Source organism: Pecten maximus, chromosome 14 (genome assembly GCF_902652985.1).
Source record: "Pecten maximus chromosome 14, xPecMax1.1, whole genome shotgun sequence".
In the NCBI taxonomy this organism is placed as follows: Eukaryota; Metazoa; Mollusca; class Bivalvia; order Pectinida; family Pectinidae; genus Pecten; species Pecten maximus.
In genome coordinates, this window is record NC_047028.1 from 14,451,581 (window position 1) to 14,472,270 (window position 20,690).

Here is a 20,690-nt window from a genome sequence, read left to right on the forward strand (position 1 = left end):
CTTCAGTTGAGCGTTCTGTGAGGAAGGCTTTGGGTTCTGTCCCCTGGCCGAGACATACCCGAGTCATTAACAAAAGGGATCTTGGCGCCCACCATTACATAAACTTGATAGGCTCAATGTCAGATTGATCTTCTCTCTATTTTTCACTTCCTCTTACTTATCTCTGTAAATTGAAAAACATCCCTCCCGTCCTTTTCAAACAAGGGGAACCTACATATGAAACTTCAATTGTCAAAATCCAAGATGGCTGCCTGTCGGCCATGTTGCTTTCCGACTGATCCCAAAAAGCAATATGCCTAACTAGGGGCCAAGGGCAACCTACATGGGTCTCTCTCAGGTAATGGACCATTTTGATAAAAACTAACATGGTCAACTTTAAACTACTGTATTTTAAAAAGTGGGGGGTATAGCACTCCGCACAACACGTCATAGTGCCCATTATCATGTTGTTTAATAATAAACATAATTTTATAGTTATCTAAACAAGTATGACTCGAGAAAAAATGATTTTAATTTCTATAATTGGCTAGAATTATAATGACTTCCGGTTACAAATACATTGTATGACAATTTATAGTGCTACCTCACCAGAGCATACTGCCGAAGACACCCAGCAGCACACACCCCACCCGGTCACATTATATGGACGTTACAAATGTCGGTCCACTGCGAAGGTTGTCAGTCGTTTTTAATTTTGCAAATTCTTATACCAATATATCGAAAGGAATGTGTTCATCGTGTGAAGATATGTGTACTGATTTAGAAATAAAGTATAGGAACATTGTGAGGATATGCATTACTTCACCTTACGATCATTTCATCAAAAGTAAAGTTTCCGTCCACATATAACGTCCGTATGACGATCACAAAAGTTCTGTTTTTTGGCGATAATACATCGGCAGTCTACTCTAGCGTACCGCGAGATTCTCTGTTTTCGTGCGTATCGGTGACGTCACCCACTTGTGTGCACAGTCTTCTCGTAAGATGGACGACGAAGAAGAAACAGTCTCATCCGTCCAGGTAAGTTATGAAATGTTACAGGAGTCATGTTGTAACGGGCATAATGTAAACACATGGTATGTTAGTAATGGCAGCTTATAATCTAGTGCTTTTAGTAAGAATATTATCGAAACGATTTTCTGTGACTTTAGCGTTTTAATTCATAGAACTCCATCAACTGACAGGATCGCATTTGCTCATTGAACCACAGGGACACGTTACAATAGTAATGTATGTATGAAATATATGTTGGTCGATATAAACATAACACAAGGGACGAAGCTCCGATTCTGGAAATCCCAGGGCGCCAATTTCAAATATAAATTAACAACACTTTCGGCCTTTTTTCACGGGAATTGCTGCTATCGTTTCGTTATAAGTTATAGTTTTCACACATATAATCCTTAATTGTCCATCTGTTCTCATACTCCCCATTTTAAAGCACTTTGTCGGAAGTTTTCAATGCTCCCTCCAAACAAGAGGCCTAGAGGGCCTGTATCGCTCACCTGGTTTCATGAGATATGAAACAAGAATGATGCTTAAGTATATTTGCCACTGGTATTGCTATGCCAATATATCATAAGCATTTTATATGGGTACATGAACATTGCTTTTATTGAAATTCTGAAAATGTCAATTTAGCCAAATTGATCCCTTTTGGCCCCGCCCCTCACCCCTGGGGGTCAGCCCCACTATTTGTACAATTTTGAATCCATACCCCAAGGGGATGTTACCAGGCGAATATGCGTGATATCCATTGCTTAGTTTCAGAGAAGAAGTTGTTTATATCAATTTAGCCAAATCGACCCTGTTTGGCCCCGCCCCTCAGCCCCCTGGGGGGTCAGCCCCACCATTTGTACAAAATATTCTGATGTTTGTTAAATGCCATTTAGTCAGTTCAAGAGTAAGATTTGGTATTAATTGAAAATCGTTACTTTGGACGGAATTCCATATGACGGACATTATGTGGACACTGACTGTAACTGATATTCAAGCTGTTTTCCTGCAAGTTTAAGCAAGCACATGCCGATTTTTAACTGAAATTATATTATTTATATAGTAGAAGAAATTAATGTTGTATAGTTTGACTTGAAATAGAACTTATAAGTGAGATGAATTCATATTTTTATTTATTTTTTAAATAGACATTACAATTGACGAAATAGATGAAAAAGTTTAGACAAACACATGCTGATTTTCAGCTGAAATTGTGAAGTAGTAGCTCATTTTGTATTCTTCAACAATTACACATTCTACTTGAGAAGAAGTACACTAATTTTCAGATTGTATAGAAAATAATAAATGGACATTACATTGGACGGAGATAATTAAAAGCAGACATTACATTGGACGGAAATTTATATGATGGACATTATGTGTCAATACATGGACACATGACAAACATTTAATCTTGTATTCTTTTATGTTTAGACAAACACATGCTGGTTTTTTAACTGAAATTGCGAAGTAGCAGCAGCTCGTTATGTATTCAACAATTACACGTTCTACTGGGTGAAGAATAAGTAAACTAATTCTCAGATTTTATAAAAAAAATAATAAATGGACATTACATAGGATTGAAAAAAATATTGGACGGAAATTTCTATGTAGCACTATAAATCAGCAAAAGTTCCGGCCTATCACAAGGAGACTTACACGAACATACTGCAGCCTCCCAAAACACACATACCACACGCAAGCATGTCGCACGCAAGGGAGGCCGTCCTTAAATGACCTTAGCTGTTAATAGGACGTTAAACAAAATAAACCAAACTATGATGGACAATAAGTTGACACCTGGCAAACATTTAATCTGGTATTCTCATATGTTTAGACAAACACATGCTGATTTTTAACTCAAATTGTGAAGTAGTAGCTCATTTTGTATTCTTCGACAATTACACTTTCTACTCGGAGTAGAATAAGTAAACTAATTTTCTGATTTCATAAAAACTAAATAAATGTACATTATATTGGACGGAAATTTTTATGATGGATACAGAATCAATTTGGTATCTGGTTATCTTGTTTTCTTGTATGTATTCTAGTATGTATGACTTTTTTTTTATTAATTTTGAATGGTTTGATATACATATAAATACTTTGTAGCTAGCAATTAAAACGATAAGAAATGTGAGATTATTTTCCAATGTTATTTTATTATGAAGGGTCATGTGAGCTGATGCCATGGCAACATTGATAGGTGCAGCAGGGGTCGGGGGACCGGGTTATTAAATTGTAAGTCTTATTCACTTTCTATATTTTTACACCAGGAATCAAAGCTGAGAAGAAAAAAAGAGGCAGCAAGGGAAGCAGCAAGAACATTTCGAGCGGGAAAAAAGATGATCCAGAATATTTAAAAAAGGCGAGAGAAAGGAAAAAAGAGCAGCGCGAAATTTTGAAAGAAATGTGAAAAGAATGTCCGGAAAAGAAGACAAGGCTTAAAGAATTAAATAGACTATTACAGATACGTTATAGTGAAATAATTAAAAAGACTGCAGCTGACATGGAAAAAGAAACCAACAACAAAATTACACCAAGGCTGACAAGAGCAGAACATGAAAAAAGAAAACAATATTGGCGTGAAAAGAAAAGGGACAAAGGGCGAACATGACCAGCCAGAAAAAACGCAGAATAAAGAAGTATGACAGGCAAAGGAAGCGCAAAACCAACCCCACTAATAACCAGGTGTCTGTTGAATCTGAGATTACACCCACTATTTCAACCTCACTGTTCAAAGAACACTGTTAAGCAAAAAACATTTAGGGCGAAGCAAAATCTACCCAAAAGCCCGAAAAAGTTTGCTCAAGTGGTAAGTCACCTTGTTAAAATCGCTTCTCTAAAGAAACGAAAGTAACTGAAAGAGATGGGACTGTCCGGTAGTCCCTTAAAATCAAAGGATCGGTGTGTTAGCACTTTAGCTAGTTTAAAGGAAAACCTTCTGACAAAATCAAAGGATAAGCACTGATCACTGGTGAAGCGCTGCATTGCACTTTCCTTAAGGAGCGTCAAGAAAGCTGTTAGCTATAAAACGGTAGCACGGGAAACGGGCATGAACTACAAATTCTTGTGTAAATGCACATCCAAGATGTCAACCGTAAAGGACACTGATGAAAGTTCTTTTGGTGAACTTTTGAAGGGAAAGACGACGCTATCCCATCCAGCAAATCTGTTAAGAAAGGAAGTTAAGGATAATTTTATACCCTCCGCTTCATTTGTGCCAGACAAAAAGGCAGTTGACAAAAAGACATTGGAACCAAGAAAAGTTTTGCAGGAATCTATTTAAAAAATATACGAAGACTTCAAAGAAAAGAACCCAAACATGACCATATCAAGATCAAAATTCCATGAATTGCACCGAAAGAATGTCCAGACAACTCGTCACCAAAAGCTCTACCAGAGTAGATGTGAATATTGTACAAATCCGGAAATTAAACTGGCTGCTCTCAACAAACTTTGTGACAAGAAAGGGACGCCCAGTGCAAAATTAAAGATAATTACGAACTAACAGACATAACCTTATGTCCAAAACATGACGAGAAATTCCACCCACGGCAATGTATAGCAAGGAAGTGTCATGAGTGTGATATCTCCAATCTTTTGAATCATCTTGAGGATCTGATCACAAAGCTGGAGATGAGGTTATCAAATGGAGCTTCTGGACAAGCAGGAAGTTTGACAGATCTGGAAAGGCCCAATCAACAAGAATGGTAACGGAAAAAAGTCCGGAACGATCATGAATCTAGTCGAAGATTTGGAGAATGAGGTTAAAGACCTTCCACACCATGTATTCGTTGCAAATTGGCAAAACACATATTTTACCAACAAGAGTTGAGCAGTGCACATCGGATGGTGCCCTGCAGGTAATGTGACCGGGTGGGGTGTGCTGCTGGGTGTCTTCGGCAGTATGCTTCAGTGAGATAGCACTTTAAAATCGGCAAAAGTTCCGGCCTATCACAAGGAGACTTAACACGAACATACCGCAGCCTCCCAAAACACACATACGCACTCACCACACGCATACATGTCGCACGCACGGGAGGCCGTCCTTAAATGACCTTAGATGTTAATAGGACGTTAAACAAAATAAACCAAACCAAAGCCCTGCAGGTAGGGCGTAAGAATTGTACCTGCTGCCCCCATTGCATGATCGTAAGAGGCGACTAAATTTGGGATCTTATCTTTTCTTTCTTATCAGCTTTTTTCTTCCTAATATCTCCCTTGACAATGCCTCACTTTTGGCCTTTAGTTGAGCGTCCGCCCCTGTGAGGAAGGCTTTGGGTTCTGTCCCCTGGCCGAGACATACCAGAGTCTTTAAAAATCCTGCTTAACGCTCAGCATATTAGGAGTGGGACGACTGGTTCGCCCGTTGTCAGTATAATGTGACCGGGTCGGGATGTGCTGCTGGGTGTCTTCGGCAGTATGCTTCAGTGAGATAGCACTTTAAATCGGCAAAAGTTCCGGCCTATCACAAGGAGACTTAACACGAACATACCGCAGCCTCCCAAAACACACATACGCACTCACCACACTTATACATGTCGCACGCTAGGGAGGCCGTCCTTAAATGACCTTAGATGTTAATAGGACGTTAAACAAAATAAACCAAACCAAAGACCTCAAAATAAGGTCAAGGTCATTCATCCTAGCACGCTAATGATCCAATAACTTGATGATTATGTATTTCTTGGTTATTAGAATTCGAAAATGTAAAAAAAAAATCCCTTAATATTTTACCGTTCAAACTGTTTTTGACGCAGACGACGGACAAATGGCGATTAAAATATATCATTTAATACCAGGTAACCTTAATATCATAGCTTTTGTTGTATTATAGTATCGGTAATCTTCACACCATTCACTCGTTTATACCGTCATTATAATAAAACACTACTTGTCTTTCAGATTTTAGTCACTGCGGTATCTTACAAAAGCAGATTTTTTTCTCCGAAGTAGCAGATACATGTAGTCTGAAATGTAATGATATAGACTAACGACGAAGAAGTCTTTATTTCTCAAAATAAATGTTTTTTCTGTGAGGTGGAAAAGACTGCCGACGATATGAGCAACTGGGTCGGGTGCAACCGATGTGAACGTTGGTTCCACAAGGCTTGCGTTCGATCTATGGATCTGCTATCCATGACCGATGAGGAGATAGCAGGTACATATTTCGAGTGCGATTACTGTTAGAGTACAAATGCCTTGTGTTTCCATCGTTTGTCAGAGTTGAGTTACAAGTTATATTGACAGGCGAATTTATAAGAGTATTTATAATCTATATATTTATCATGATGATTATGTAATCTAGCAAAAATAAATTGTTTACCATCTGTAGATTTCATAATAAAAACTATTGTTTAATTGTTTTTTAGTTTTAGACTGATTTTTAAGCGATGTTTGTAAGTGTCCGATGTGACCCGACGACGTGTCCGATCAGTGCCGAACATGTCCGAACACACTCGAACAGTTTTATGATCGAACGCGCCATATATATCCCATATTGCAACAACAAAACACAGTTATAGTTTCCGGTTGTCATAAACATCATTCAGATGATCCAAATAATATGTTTTAAGCACATGAATACGTATAGGAAGAGCTGAAATGGCATTTTTCCATTAAGTGTCCGAACACCCCCGACCCCGCTCTAATAATACAACATGCTTTATCTATTATTATTGAATCAATTAATTAAAAATCTAAAGGACCTTTGCTTAGACCTCATAGATAATTCATATGCAATTAATCTTAAAATATTTAAGAGTCATCTTTTCTACATTTATGCATTTAATGGATTTTTGTTTGCACACGTTGATACGGACTAACATTCTATTAACTGAAAGCTTATTGTAATATATCCCTATCGTAGCAATGTTCGTCACATTTGTTGTATTACGGGATTGATCTCTGATTACACATATAGTAGTATACATGTAGTAGTATTATATGTTTGCGCAATCCGGATTAATGACCCGATATGTGTTTTTTCGTTAGTGTGAGACTGTTGCATCCGTAAACTAAAAATTCGTTTGATTTTGAACAACTTCACTTTTGGGTTGGAATTGCATGCCTTCTTGCAGACGCTGGTCTCAACTGAGCATCAACCCCATCAATAAGTTTTAATATGTTTATGTATATCAAATCGGAGTCAATCCAATTCATGTAGTACAGAGCTTTACCTTTAAATGTGACATATTTATTTCCCCAAATCACTTGTTGTTTTATCTCCCTATAATTTTTCTTCACTCTGTTGTCTATCTGCATACTATACCAAGCGCTTAGTAAGTCTATATAAAAATGTGTTATTTCATGTTTCTTCGGCAACAGTTTTACGGAACCTGTATTCATTTTAAAAATCAAATTACTTTTTCCAAACTGTTCGAAATAAAAACGTGAAATAGATGATAAACTTATTTATCAGAAATTAAGATGTAAAAGAAATTGGATCGCTGAAATATCGGCTATAAAGCGTGCTATGCCGCGAATTTGGTTAGATGCACTACGAAAAGAAAAATCAAAGTCAGTTGTACAGATCGGTTGGTTTTGTCTGTACAAAAGAAATAAAAATGGCAATATGCCATTAGTTAAAATAAGTAATCATGATTTGTATGCGATATTACGAGATACAAAAGCGTATTCTTCCCATAACTTTGATAAATGGATAGAATGCTTCAATATCAATGAAACATATAATTACACTTTTAAAAATCTATTTCGTTTTATATTTTTTTTAACAATAGAAAATGAAGAGAAAATATTTCGTTGGAAGTTACTCCATAATATTATTCCAAATGGTGTTTTACTAAAGAGATGGAAAATTAAGTTACATGAAAATTGTGAAATTTGTAAAACGAAGGATGATTATAATCATTATTTTATTGAATGTTGTGGTATTGACCCACTTTGGCATCACGTTAATCAATCGCTAATTAGACTTGGTTATACTATCGATCTAAGGAATTTAAGGTATATAGTTATTGGGTACAAAATTGTTTATACAGCCTATAACGATATCAACAGCCTTTTATCACTTATAGGGTTTGTTATATACAAATGGTATCACCTCAGTGAAACAAGAACTAAATATGTGGATATAGTTAAACTTTTTAAATACGAATTGAGTAGGAAGCTTTATCTTAAGTATTACCAAAAAATGTCATTGTTACACAATTTTGTGTAAAACAGTATTTTAGTGAAGTAAATGAAATATCAGACATGTTCATGTATCAAATATGGAAATTGTATGATATAAAACATAATGAATTGATTAAGACGAATAAAAAAAAAAGAATAAAAATATCAAGCACAATGATGAGAACAAAAAGAGAATGAAGACATCAGCTAATGCAGAACTTAAAACAATTTATTATGATATGACTAAAAAAAGTTCGAAATTGGTTTATTCCAAGTTGTCAGTATGATTGTAAGAATGTGTACTATATAGAGAATATCAGTCAGTGTGCTCGGCATTGGGTCTACAATGTTTACATTTTTTACATTATGTCTATAGTCTGTTTCAACTATTTGTGTTATCCTTCTTTCATTTGTATTGTTTAAACATATATCGAAGATTGCTCAAAATATGTTTGTACAAGTTTTTTTTGTTTTTGTTTTTGTCTGCATGTGTGCAATGTTTGAAGCCAGAGAGTCGGGTTTTGTCATTATAAGTATGATTTTAATATGTTTCTAGGAAAACGATACCTACTGACGAGGTCTGTATCATTAAATGTATCAAGTGGCTGCGCTCTGTCTCTTCTTATAATACCACGATTTCTTCGTTGTGTCAAAAGAAAAACAAACGCCATCTTGTTTTGATAATAAGTTACGTTTAATTTTACGTGTACTCAAGAGCAGACGTAGACTTACTTGTAAATTTAGACGTAGCGACGTCACACGTAAAGTTACGACCTTTAGTGAAACACATTTTAGACGTAAGTTACGTCTTACGACCTTTAGTGAAACTCAGTCCTGGTCGGGATCGCGTAACTTACTAACATACGTGTGGTTTTGATGTTCCGATCGAGAGCAATCCCCCGATCCTCCGGTCTCTAATCCGGTGTTCAGTCAACAAGAAACTGTCCTCATTTTTACGAGCTTACACAGGACAGAAATGTCCTTGATGAAACCCATACAGAAAGCCACCGTAAACATCAATTTTGAACAGAAATATTTTATCATCACGGCTAAATTTACGCACATTTTTTACATTTCTAGTTACGCTGTTATTGATAAGAAAGTGACATTATTATACATTTCAGACATTTTGGAATATGAACACCCTTTGAGGATATTATAAGTATTTCTGCGGAAATGTGTGTTTTTTTCGTCTATAGGTGTATCATTGGCACCCGTCATTATTAGTCCCTGGCTATTGCGAGGATGCTAAAGCCTCTCAAAAACAAAAACAATCAGCAAATAATACATAGCGATACAGTGCAATTGATACAGAAATTGACCCGCTGGCCTTTTTATTTGTTTTAAAGATTTACATGCATATTGGGCAGAAGTGTGTTTAAATATATTAACTGGTTCTAATGCATGCTAGTTAATTATGTATACTTGATTTATCTCCTTCCTATGAACAATCTCAATTGATAATCTTATTTGATTTGGACTTAATCAGGTCTTAATTTGGTCAACACATGAGTAGAAGACTACTGGTATTTACCAGATGGACATTATAGTCAGAAACTCTGTTGTTGATCAGGCACTTGTCTCTCTCCTGCATAGTAAACGAGTTCTCATAAATATTTAACAATAATTTCAAAATTATTATAAAGAAAAAGAAAATACATAAGATTATCGTTATATATTATTCACAAATACTCTTTCTATATATATATATACTGTAATTTCCATTCTTGACTAATAACCAAATACTAATTATTTGAAATAAATGTAACAATTTATGGAGAGAACTTTAATATAGGCTTAGCCTGATGTTCAATCCATTTGATTATCAATAAAATATATTGAAATGAAAATGCGTCTCGTCAAAAAAGTATACCTAGGTTTTGAGCGTTGTTGTCAGTTTCTATCAAGACTACTTTCCACGCGGTTTCCTTAACACAGGTTTACACAATTATACATATATACCTCCATGATTCTTCAATAAGCGGAGTGAACACGCATTTGGCAATCTAATTAAAATCTAGACGGTCATTCTCACTACATAACATCATGCACATTGCATACTGGGTACCGTCAGGATGACTAATCAAATTTCCAAATAGCGCCACATTGTTTGGCCAACGGCGCAAACTCGACGTTGGCCCAATGGTAAAATTAAGCTGTTTGTCCAACGGTCGCATCTTGCCGTTGATCCACCGTCGAAAACGGTTGAATATCAAACCACAACGCAGCATCCAAGTCTCTAGCATACTTTTGCATGCAGCTAGCGGCGAGGAAGCAGAAGCTGTGTAGCAGACGCCCACCAAAGAAAGTGAGTTATTTCGTTAGGTTTGGTTTGGTTTATTTTTTTAACATCCTATTAACAGCTAAAGTCATTTAAGGACGGCCTCCCGTGCGTGCGACGAGTGCATATGTGTGTTTTCGGAGGCTGCGGTATGTTAGTGTTAAGTCTCCTTGTGATAGGCCAGAACTTTTACCGATTTATAGTACTATCTCACTGATGCATACTACCAAACTAAACCCAGCAGGACACCACACCCGGTAACATTATACTGACAACGGGCGAATCAGTCATCCCACACCTACAAATTAGGCCATGGAGTCTGTCCTTACCCCTAGGGACTTAGTTTCGCATTTATATCTTTGAAACTGTTCACATCAAGTGATGAATACAATTCTGGTGTAAAAAAACAAACAAACCCAGGAGCCTTTTCCCACCCCATATAACTTACTTTAAACACAATCATGTTGAGTTTTGACTTTTTTTTCTGAGTTATATCTTTGAATCTGTTGAAGTCCCCGGGCCATGTATAGCATTGTAAGACATCAATAACTAATGCTATTCACAAAAGCTGGGTAATTTGAGCAAACGACAAATTAATGTTCATGTTGGGTGAAACGGAAGCGAAAAGGGCCTTTTGGGCCCTTGTTGTATTGTCTACCCTCGAAAAGGAAGGGATTTGGAGGACGGGTTTACTGTGACAGGGTAGTGTGTTCTCCTAGGAGTCTTCGGCAGTATGCTTCAATGAGGTAGCACTACAAATCCTAAAAAGGTTCCGGACTATCACAAAGAGACTTAACACGAACATACCGTATCCTCCGAAAACACGCACACCCATGCATTCACACGTAGGAGAGGCCGTCCTTAAATCACTTTGTTGATGGATCGTTAAAAAAATACCAAACCAAACCAATCTATCAACAGCTAGTCATTGTATGACGGCTTCCCATGTGTGATAGATGTTCGCAGTTGTCTCCTTTTGAAAATGCGAAATAGATGTCGACTTGATAGTGTTGTTTGTTTGTTTTAGGTGCTTTACGTCCTAGAAACACCAAATGTCATACGAGGATGAGTTTTAGGGAGATACCTAAGCACAAACAAAAAGAAAAAAGAAAGGAAAGATTCAAGTGTTGCAACAGTCAGCAGATCTGCATATTTGTTTTCTTGGTACCATTTTGAGAGACTCCGCATATGGTTTTTATCTATAGCCATTTTCTTTATTCAATTACCTTGAAGATGAATGTCATTGATGAGGTGAAAATGTATCTAAAATAAACCCAATTAATGTTGCTGGCGAAACAGCAACAAAATCTTATAAAATGCCCATCATAAAAGCTGTCTTTTAATTGGAATTGAAGTCTATACAAGCATGTCGTTACATGAACGAAAATCGCAATTAGCGGATGGTCGATACTGAAAAATATAATGTTACGTTTACGTCCTGTCACATGTTACGTCATCTGAAGACGTCCACGGATAATTGGACATCTATAAAATCATCACAATTCAACGCCATAACTGAATAGAGTAACCTGATACATACGAAAGAAAAAATGCCCATCGAGCATGTGACAATGGGTAGGTTTTTGCCGATTTCATGGTTCCCGGAGTTTGGTCATTATTGATGCCTCCTGTGTGCGAGTTGCACGCGCGAAGTTAGTTTTTGAGGGACCGGTATATTCGTGTATATCTCCATGTGATAGCGCCAAGCTGATGCCGACTTCATAGTGCAACCTTACTGACTTTGACTTAATAGTCCTGCACAAATGACGTCTTTGTAGTTCTTCGAGGTTGGCGTTTTGTCGGATTTTCATCAAACCTCGAAGGGTTTCGTTTCGGTTTTATTTGTTTTACATCCTATTAACAGCTAAGGTCATTTAACAACGTCCTCCCGTGCGCGTGATATGCATGCGAGTGTTGAGTGCGTATGTGTGTTGTGGGAGGCTGTGGTATGTTCTTGTAAAGTCTACTTGTGATAGTCCGGAACTTTTGCCGATTTATATTGCTACGTCACGGACGCATACTGCCAAAGGCACCCAGCAGGACACCCCAACGGTCACATTATACTGACAACGGGCAGACCAATCGCCGCACTCCAGAAATGCTGAGCCCTAAGCAGGAGTAGCAACTACCATTTTTGAAGACTTTGGTATGTGCCTACCAGGGGACAGAACCCAAAGCCTTCCTTGTAGGGGTTAACACTCAACTAAAGGCCAAATGTGAGGCATTGTCAAGGGAGACATTAGGAAGTTGTTCAGAATGAAGAAAAAAGATAAGACCCCAAAATAGGTCGCCTCTTAAGATCATGCAATGGCAGTAGATACAATTCTTACGCCCTACCTGCAGGGGAACCGGGAAGGGTATATTATGGTTAAAGGTTTTTGTACTTCGAGTATTCTCACAATTGCCCAGGTAGTATTTGGATTGGCGTCCAAGGAGGTATCAAACAGATAAAATAAATGGTACAACAAATATTTCTTTGCTCTTGACCTAGTTTCATCAAAATCCATTCAGTTGTTCAGGATTGAAAATGTTTCAAAATATTAAACGCTTTGGGGCGTCGCCCCTCCAGCCCCAAGAATGCCACACTTTTCGTTTATGCAACGCTGCATCTATTTTGTTTGGTAAGATGGTTCAGTGAGGTAGCACTATAAAGACATCAAATTTGCGGTATCGCACTGAGGCAACGTGCAGAAACGTAGTGTGTTCACTTTGTTCAGTTTTAACTTGTAGTTGACATTCGGCGTCCGTTTACATCGTGTACGCTGTACGAGTAGGATGTACATGTCCCTGCAGGTAGGGCGTAAGAATTGTACCTGCTGCCCCCATTGCATGATCGTAAGAGGCGACTAACTTTGGGATCTTATCTTTTCTCTTCTTTCTGAACAACTTTCTTCTTCCTAATGTCTCACTTTTGGCCTTTAGCTGAGCGTTCGCCCCTGTGAGGAAGACTTTGGGCCCTGTCCCCTAGCCGAGACATACCAGAGTCTTTAAAAATGGTAGTTGCTGCTCCTTGCTTAGCGCTCAGCATATTAGGAGTGGGACGACTGGTTCGCCCGTTGTCAGTATAATGTGACCGGGTGGGGTGTGCTGCTGGGTGTCTTCGGCAGTATGCTTCAGTGAGGTAGCCTATAAATCGGCAAAACTTCCGGCCTATTACAAGGAGACTTAACACGAACATACCGCAGCCTCCCAAAACACACATACCACACGCATGCATGTCGCACGCACGGGAGGCCGTCCTTAAATGACCTTAGCTGTTAATAGGACGTTAAACAAAATAAACCAAACCAAACCAAACATGTATTAAAAAATGTACGTATTGATCGACTGTTTGTTATAAATAATGCTGTTGATGTATATTACGAGTGAATGACTCGAGTATCTAGTTTATAAATGGATATTATAACAGGAGATAATTATTTCCAGTTCGTAACATGATATAACTGAATCAAAGTTTACAATGCAACAAGCAAATCTAAATCAACTATGTGCTACCGAAATAAAAATTATTCCATTTGTACATTTATTGATAATTGATATCTGGGACCCGAGATCAAATAGTAAGCATTCATTAATTAACAAAAGGTTAACACGGGTCTGCGTTTTGTAGATAGTAAATCTGATACCGTGTCCTATAAAAGAGTACCACAACAAGGCATCATGTCCAACCCAATCGATAACTTTGCAATCAATACCTGCACTACAAAACCATTATCATGGCTGAGGTTCGACATTATTTGCCCTAACCGCCCAACAACATTATTAATCCAGTCTGAATTTAAGAGAGCATTTCCGTTGAAGCAGACGGTTGTTTGCATTGTTTTTAACATCCTCGCAGCTAGGGTGATATGAAGACTCGTGTCAATAAGATCCCTCGAGTATATATATAAGAGGTTTGGTTTAGTTCGGTTTAACGTCCTATTAACAGCTAAGGTACGTACATACCGCAGCCTCCCAAAACACACATACGCACTCACCACACGCATGCATGTCGCACGCACGGGAGGCCGTCCTTAAATGACCTTGGCTGTTAATAGGACGTTAAACAAAATAAACCAAACCAACATTAACACTCCGCATTTTGGAGTGGGACGACTGGAATACCCATTCTCAATATAATTTGACCGGATTGGGTGTCCTGCTGGATGTCTTCGGCAGTAAGATTTAGTTAGGTAGCACTATAAAGTCGACATCATAAGAGACATACACGAACATACCATGGCCTCCCAAAAACACTCACATGCATCTCATAAACAAGGGAGACAGTCGTTAATTGATAATAGAAACGACATTAAACAATACAAAACGGAAGCAACCCATTGGTCCGCTGTTCGTTGTCAACGGATAATAAAATTCATGTTATGCAATAAAGTAACATTTGACCAATTAAATAGGAATTCTACACTACCTATCCATGTGTGTCTCTCGTCGACATCACAGTTTCTTCAGGTAGCATCAGAATAGAGAATAAAGTCGATATATCATTTAGTCATAGTCTCATTATATCGACAATAGGCGAACCAGCAGAGTACACATCAATTTAAATTTAACCTTTCTCACGTGTACACGAAGCACCGCTCAATTGAAGGCAACATACGCAGGTTAATACTTCGTCCTACTTAACATTTTGTTGCTCATTAGTGTATCCATGTAAAAGCATTACCTGCTAATTTGACGTTTAACTAGAGTAAACCTGACCATGTAAATTATACATTGTTGTAGACATTTTTCTTTTGCAATTCAGACATTCCGATGACGTCGCATTATATTTAAGATTTGTGTGCACCGGCCTAACGGATGTTATATATGTGGTTTTTAATATTTCTGTTTGTTTTATTGCCTTAAAAAGTCCCCCAAAAAAGAAAACATAACTTTTTACTTGATTTAATATACAATATTTTCATGCAGATTTTCTAATTGATGGATTTAACGAATCACGATCTCTTGCATTCGTGAATCAAGGTTTGTTTCATTTTTAATGCCACCTCCCGATGTGAAATCAATGAAATCCCTATAGTGACGAGTATACCTGTTTTATATAGTGTCCCACTGCGCCTCATTACTCCAAATCAACACTGATCAAACAATGTTAGTTAGTTAGTTAAAATGCTTAACGGCCCATCAACAATAAACATCATTAGGGCCAAAATGAGTGATTAAAAATACGAGCAAAAAGGGCAAGAGACAAAATGACATTAATCAACGAAATAATTAAAAAATGTAGATATATATTGGTACACTCACAATAGGTTTAAAATCAAAAAGTGGCTCTGGTTCAGTATAATGTGACCGGGTGGGGTGTGCTGCTGGGTGTCTTCGGCAGTATGCCTCAGTGAGGTAGCACTATAAATCGGCAAAAGTTCCGGCCTATCACAAGGAGACTTAACACGAACATACCGCAGCCTCCCAAAACACACACACGCACTCACCACACGCATGCATGTCGCACGCACGGGAGACCGTCCTTAAATGACCTTAGATGTTAATAGGACGTTAAACAAAATAAACCAAACCAAACCAAATGGCTCTGGTTAGTCAAACCTTGTGATAAAGACCAATAACTTTCAGATAGTTCAAAATTCTGTATATACTAACAGACTCGAACAGAGTCTTCAGACTTGCCATGCTGTTGTAAAAACTCTCTCTTGCAAGTTGAAGACCAATGCAATCCAATAGAAAGTTTTGGCGGTAAATGGTTCATTGCACATGGTGCACTGGGGTTGGTCATCACGTTTCAATAAGTAGGAATGCGTTATATATGTATGGCCCATCCTAAGACGGGCAAGAATAACCTCGTCTCGTCGATTGTCTCTGTAGCAAGGAGACCATTCGCCGATATTTCCTTTGATTGAGCATAGTTTATTTTCTACATATTGGTTCCATTCATTTTGCCACTGTGATAATAAAAAATTAGTAACTAACGGCTTAAAATCGGTAAAATGAAGTTTAAAATGTAGATTTTTTAATTCCTTATCTTGTTAATGTGGAAAGATGTATGATTCATAGGCCAATAAAAGAGTATCATAATTTAGGACATAGCGGTTAGGGTGTCATGATTAGCGTATCAACTTTATATGTCAGCTTGTTTCGCGTCACAAGTCCGTAACGACACCTTGAACACCATTATCGTGATGATTTATACCATCCATCAGAGCGGACAAAACAATGGATATATTGTAATTGGCAACCGGCGATTATCCAGTAGGTGAAATGTTACTGGAAACATTGTATTTTAAGGGATAAGCAATTGTGTTTTTTTATGTATATCTCGCAATCGAAATGTAAATTACGCGCCCGTGCTGGCACAGATCATATATCATTTTATTGAGAAATACAACACATCTAAATATTATATACAGCTCAGACAAAATGAGGTCGGTTTTAGTTAGTCACATTTGATGTGCAACGGCTGATTGGTTAGGATTTTTAGTGCCTATCCTCACACTAAGACCATTTGAGGAATTTATCAATTATATGTCCTTTGCCGTTAATATTTTTCTACTCGTATGGCCAACACATTATTGTGATACGCATGCCCAATGTCAAAAAATAAATCCTGTTTAACTAGAACATAATGTTAGTATCTTAATCTTAGCTACAAGGTAGTTCTCCCCGTCCCCAACCGGAAATCGCGAGGCAAAAGCGGCTTTATTTCTTCCAACAAATGTTCTAGACTTCATTTTACCTATTGTTTTTTTTAATAATCTGTGATAAATGAAATACACTCGATTAAATATATAGGTCGCTAGAAATCAGACTTATGTCCATCATAAGCGAAAACGATTTTTATTGTTTACAATGGACGTCCTGACCAGACCATAATTACAAACACATATAAAGCAATTTGATATCTAATCGGGCAATGCTGATCGGAGTCAATCTGCCGTGGCATTCGGATAGTTCAATGTTCAATGTAAATGCTCGCATATCAAAATAAACACCTAGTTATCGGTAACTCGTAATCTAATAAACTAATCCCAAACGCTCCTAGCGTGTTATGTTGGATCCGTTCATGTCACCGGTCAATTTCCGAAGAAATGTCAGTCCATTGGGAGGTTTACCTTTACATTATTGAATGACGACAGAAAACCAGTCGATAACATATGCTGGAGTTAATGATATGATCTACCTGCTAATGAAGCCAAGCGCTACATATAGTTATTTGGGTTAAACAAACCAACGGTGTCGCTTTCACAGATAGGATATTCCCACGTACAAAATCAGCTGTGAATTACTTATACAGACTGATTGACGGCTCTGTAATTTTCAATAATAACTTATTACTAAAGAACGGATCTGCAGACATTTGAAACAAAAATTTGTGTTCAAATCATTTTCATCGAACGGGTTAATTGTCGTTCTGTATGCTACCTCAATTCCTATTCTGTGTTGTGGATATGGAATGATAACAACGGAGTCAGTGTTCTATTGCTTAACTTTGGACTGTACTTATCGTCAGGGATTTCGGGATTAACATACAAGTGTACATTACATGTTTACTATTACCATGGAATATCCAAGAGTCTCTGTGACTGGCGTCATTCTCAAGTTTAAACTTATATTGGTCATCGAAGTCTGCTTATCGACGCAACAAACAACCTTGTTGGACATTGGTAAGTAAATATCGAAAACCAGTGATATCAATCTGTTTTCCGCAGACATAATAAAACATGCAACTTAATTATGAGTGGGACTTGTATAGGCATGGTCTTACTGGGGCAGTGGAGTAGGGCTAAAAGCGAGTCTTATTTATACGGTTATTACGTTCGTTATTCTGTAAGGAAATGATAAAGGTATTTATTCATCGACGGTTATCCAAATGCTCTTGCACTATTTTCAATGTAATGTGAGAGCCTGTGGTAAGTTAGTTATTACATTCATAAAGCCCATCATTTGCCTCTTGAGTCACGTAGCGAATTATAGAGCATATTCTGTCCCTACTTCTGCACGGATATGGTGTGCTAACACGCTAGTAATTTATAGTGCCACCTCAATGAAGCATACTGCTAGTAAGTTTGGTATGAATCGAAACATCAAACAAATGGAAAATATATTGGTACACACGTATATATATATCAAAATGAGTTATGTGGCTACAGTACAGACCAACAGCTTTTAGATCGTTCAATAGTCATTTAAGGATGGCCTTCCCTGCAGAGCTCAAAGTTGATAATTTGTTTAGCTGGCCTGTTTGGCTTCACGGCCATGAAATTTAGATTCCAATTTACATTTTCAATTAATTTTTCGACGTTTCCAACTTTCCTGCAATGATCTTTTCTGTGCTTTTTCATGTCTCTGCAAGTTCGGCTCCCGAACGACATTGTACCAGATATAGCTGAAAAATAGCCCAGTATTCCGCCCTTAGCGTTAGTAATTTGACACAATAGATAATGATAGATAGATAGATAGATAGATAGATAGAGTTGTTTGAGTGTTATCGGCTTTTGAGTATAATTAGAGCGTAAAGTTAAAAGTCAAAGTCAGGCAATTTTTTTTCTCGATAAAATCAAATCTTACTTGCCATTCAAGCGCTTTGCGGGCTGCCCTGTGTGAAAGATGTGATCTATCTTCGAGTCTGATGTCGATTCCAAAAAGGCTATCTCACATAAAACAATCATCGTAGACATACTAGAGTCTTTAAAAATGGTAGTTGTTACTCCTGCTTAGCGCTCAGCATATTTGGAGTGGGACGACTGGTTCGCCCGTTGTCAGTATAATGTGACTGGGTGGGGTGTGCTGCTGGGTGTCTTCGGCAGTATGCTTCAGTGAGATAGCACTATAAATCGGCAAAACTTCCGGCCTATCACAAGGAGACTACAAAAGGAAGGATTTACAAAAGGAATATCCTTCCTTTTGTCATCGTTCTGATTCTAAAAAAAATCCTGAATTTTTTTAAATGGTACCTCTATAAAAATGTGTATTCGTCAAATTTCTGCATCTCTTATATGTGATTAATGACGTGCAATAGAACTCTACTTTATTGTTTTTGTTTTGCTACCATTTTGTTTTATATAAATGATTTTAAGATTTTTTAGTTCAAGTTTAATATGCATTTCTCTTTGTGAGCTTCCTTCTAGTTCTTCTGGTTTGGTCTGGTCTTTAATGACCAATTGTCGATAAGCACTAAACAATGCAACACAAGGCTTAAACAACACCCTATGCATTCTGTTCAGTGACAACAGGAGTTTAGTAAAGGGTAATTATTTTACTAATGAGAAAGCTATTAATTTGATTATATTTCATCCCTTGAGAAGTATTTTGTTAATGGAAAATAAGTTCTGCCGAAGCTATATTATAATCAATACAGACTGCTAACTACATCGATGATTTATTCTTGTTCGGTACCTTACGTTCTCAAAACAGCAAAGTATTACCAAATCAACGAATGAACAGGTGGAGTACAAAGGGAAGAATAATAAATCTATGGCAGTCGTTTCTATTGAGACGGCGGATAATTGTACGGTTTATTATGCAAACAACAAGAAACGACAATATTCCTTTAGGGTTATATATACTTTATCGTATTACGGTTTATTTCATAGAAAGTCGGTGTAAATCGGGGCTGTGCAAATCAACGAACCATTTCAAAACCAACAGAATACCGACATTGAATCGACATTACTAAGGCATACAAGCAAAAGTGTAGGTTTACACGGAGACCCTTGAAATGGTTCAATAATGCGACTTTTCTGGCGGCTTATTCTGCTAAAGGATAATCTAAATAAATAGCAAATCCGGTGATATAAGTGATTTTTACAAGCCTATAAATCACCACTATGGTGCGACTTAACTTAAGTTGTTTGTGAATTTTCAACAAAACAAGCGCATAATACATATTATAGATGGACACAATAAGCTCAAATGTATCGCATATATTGCACAAAATAGCCATACCGTTATGCCCGAAGTGTCTATAGCACACAAAAATCAATCTGGTTAGCTGGTATACTTTCTGACTGGTCTTGTGCAAATTTGTGGGTATTTATTCGGTTTTAAAATTCAGCATTATTCTCCTATATAGATGACACTTTTGTTTGGTTTGGTTTATTTGTTTAACGTCCTATCAACAGCTAAGGTCATATAAGGACGGCCTCACGTGCATGTGATATGCATGAGTGTGTTGAGTCCCTTGTGATAGGCCGGAATTTTTGCCGATTTATAGTGCTACCTCACTGAATTGGTTTGGTTTTGTTTGATTTGTTTTACGTCCTATTGGCAGCCAAGGTCGAATATTGCCGAAGACACCCATAATCGACAACTTCCTTCATGCAATTTA

General features: G+C 37.4%; 1 protein-coding gene across 1 annotated transcript in view; it reads left to right on the forward strand.

The window, feature by feature from the left end:
• The first annotated feature begins 17,582 nt into the window (after window positions 1–17,582).
• LOC117342381 (glutamate receptor-like) overlaps window positions 17,583–20,690 on the forward strand; it is a 28,758-nt gene continuing 25,650 nt past the window's right edge. Inside the window, exon 1 of the mRNA XM_033904533.1 lies at window positions 17,583–18,027. Within this exon, the coding sequence (XP_033760424.1) occupies window positions 17,907–18,027 (121 nt within the window). The 5' untranslated portion in view covers window positions 17,583–17,906. The remainder of the gene's footprint in view (window positions 18,028–20,690) is intronic.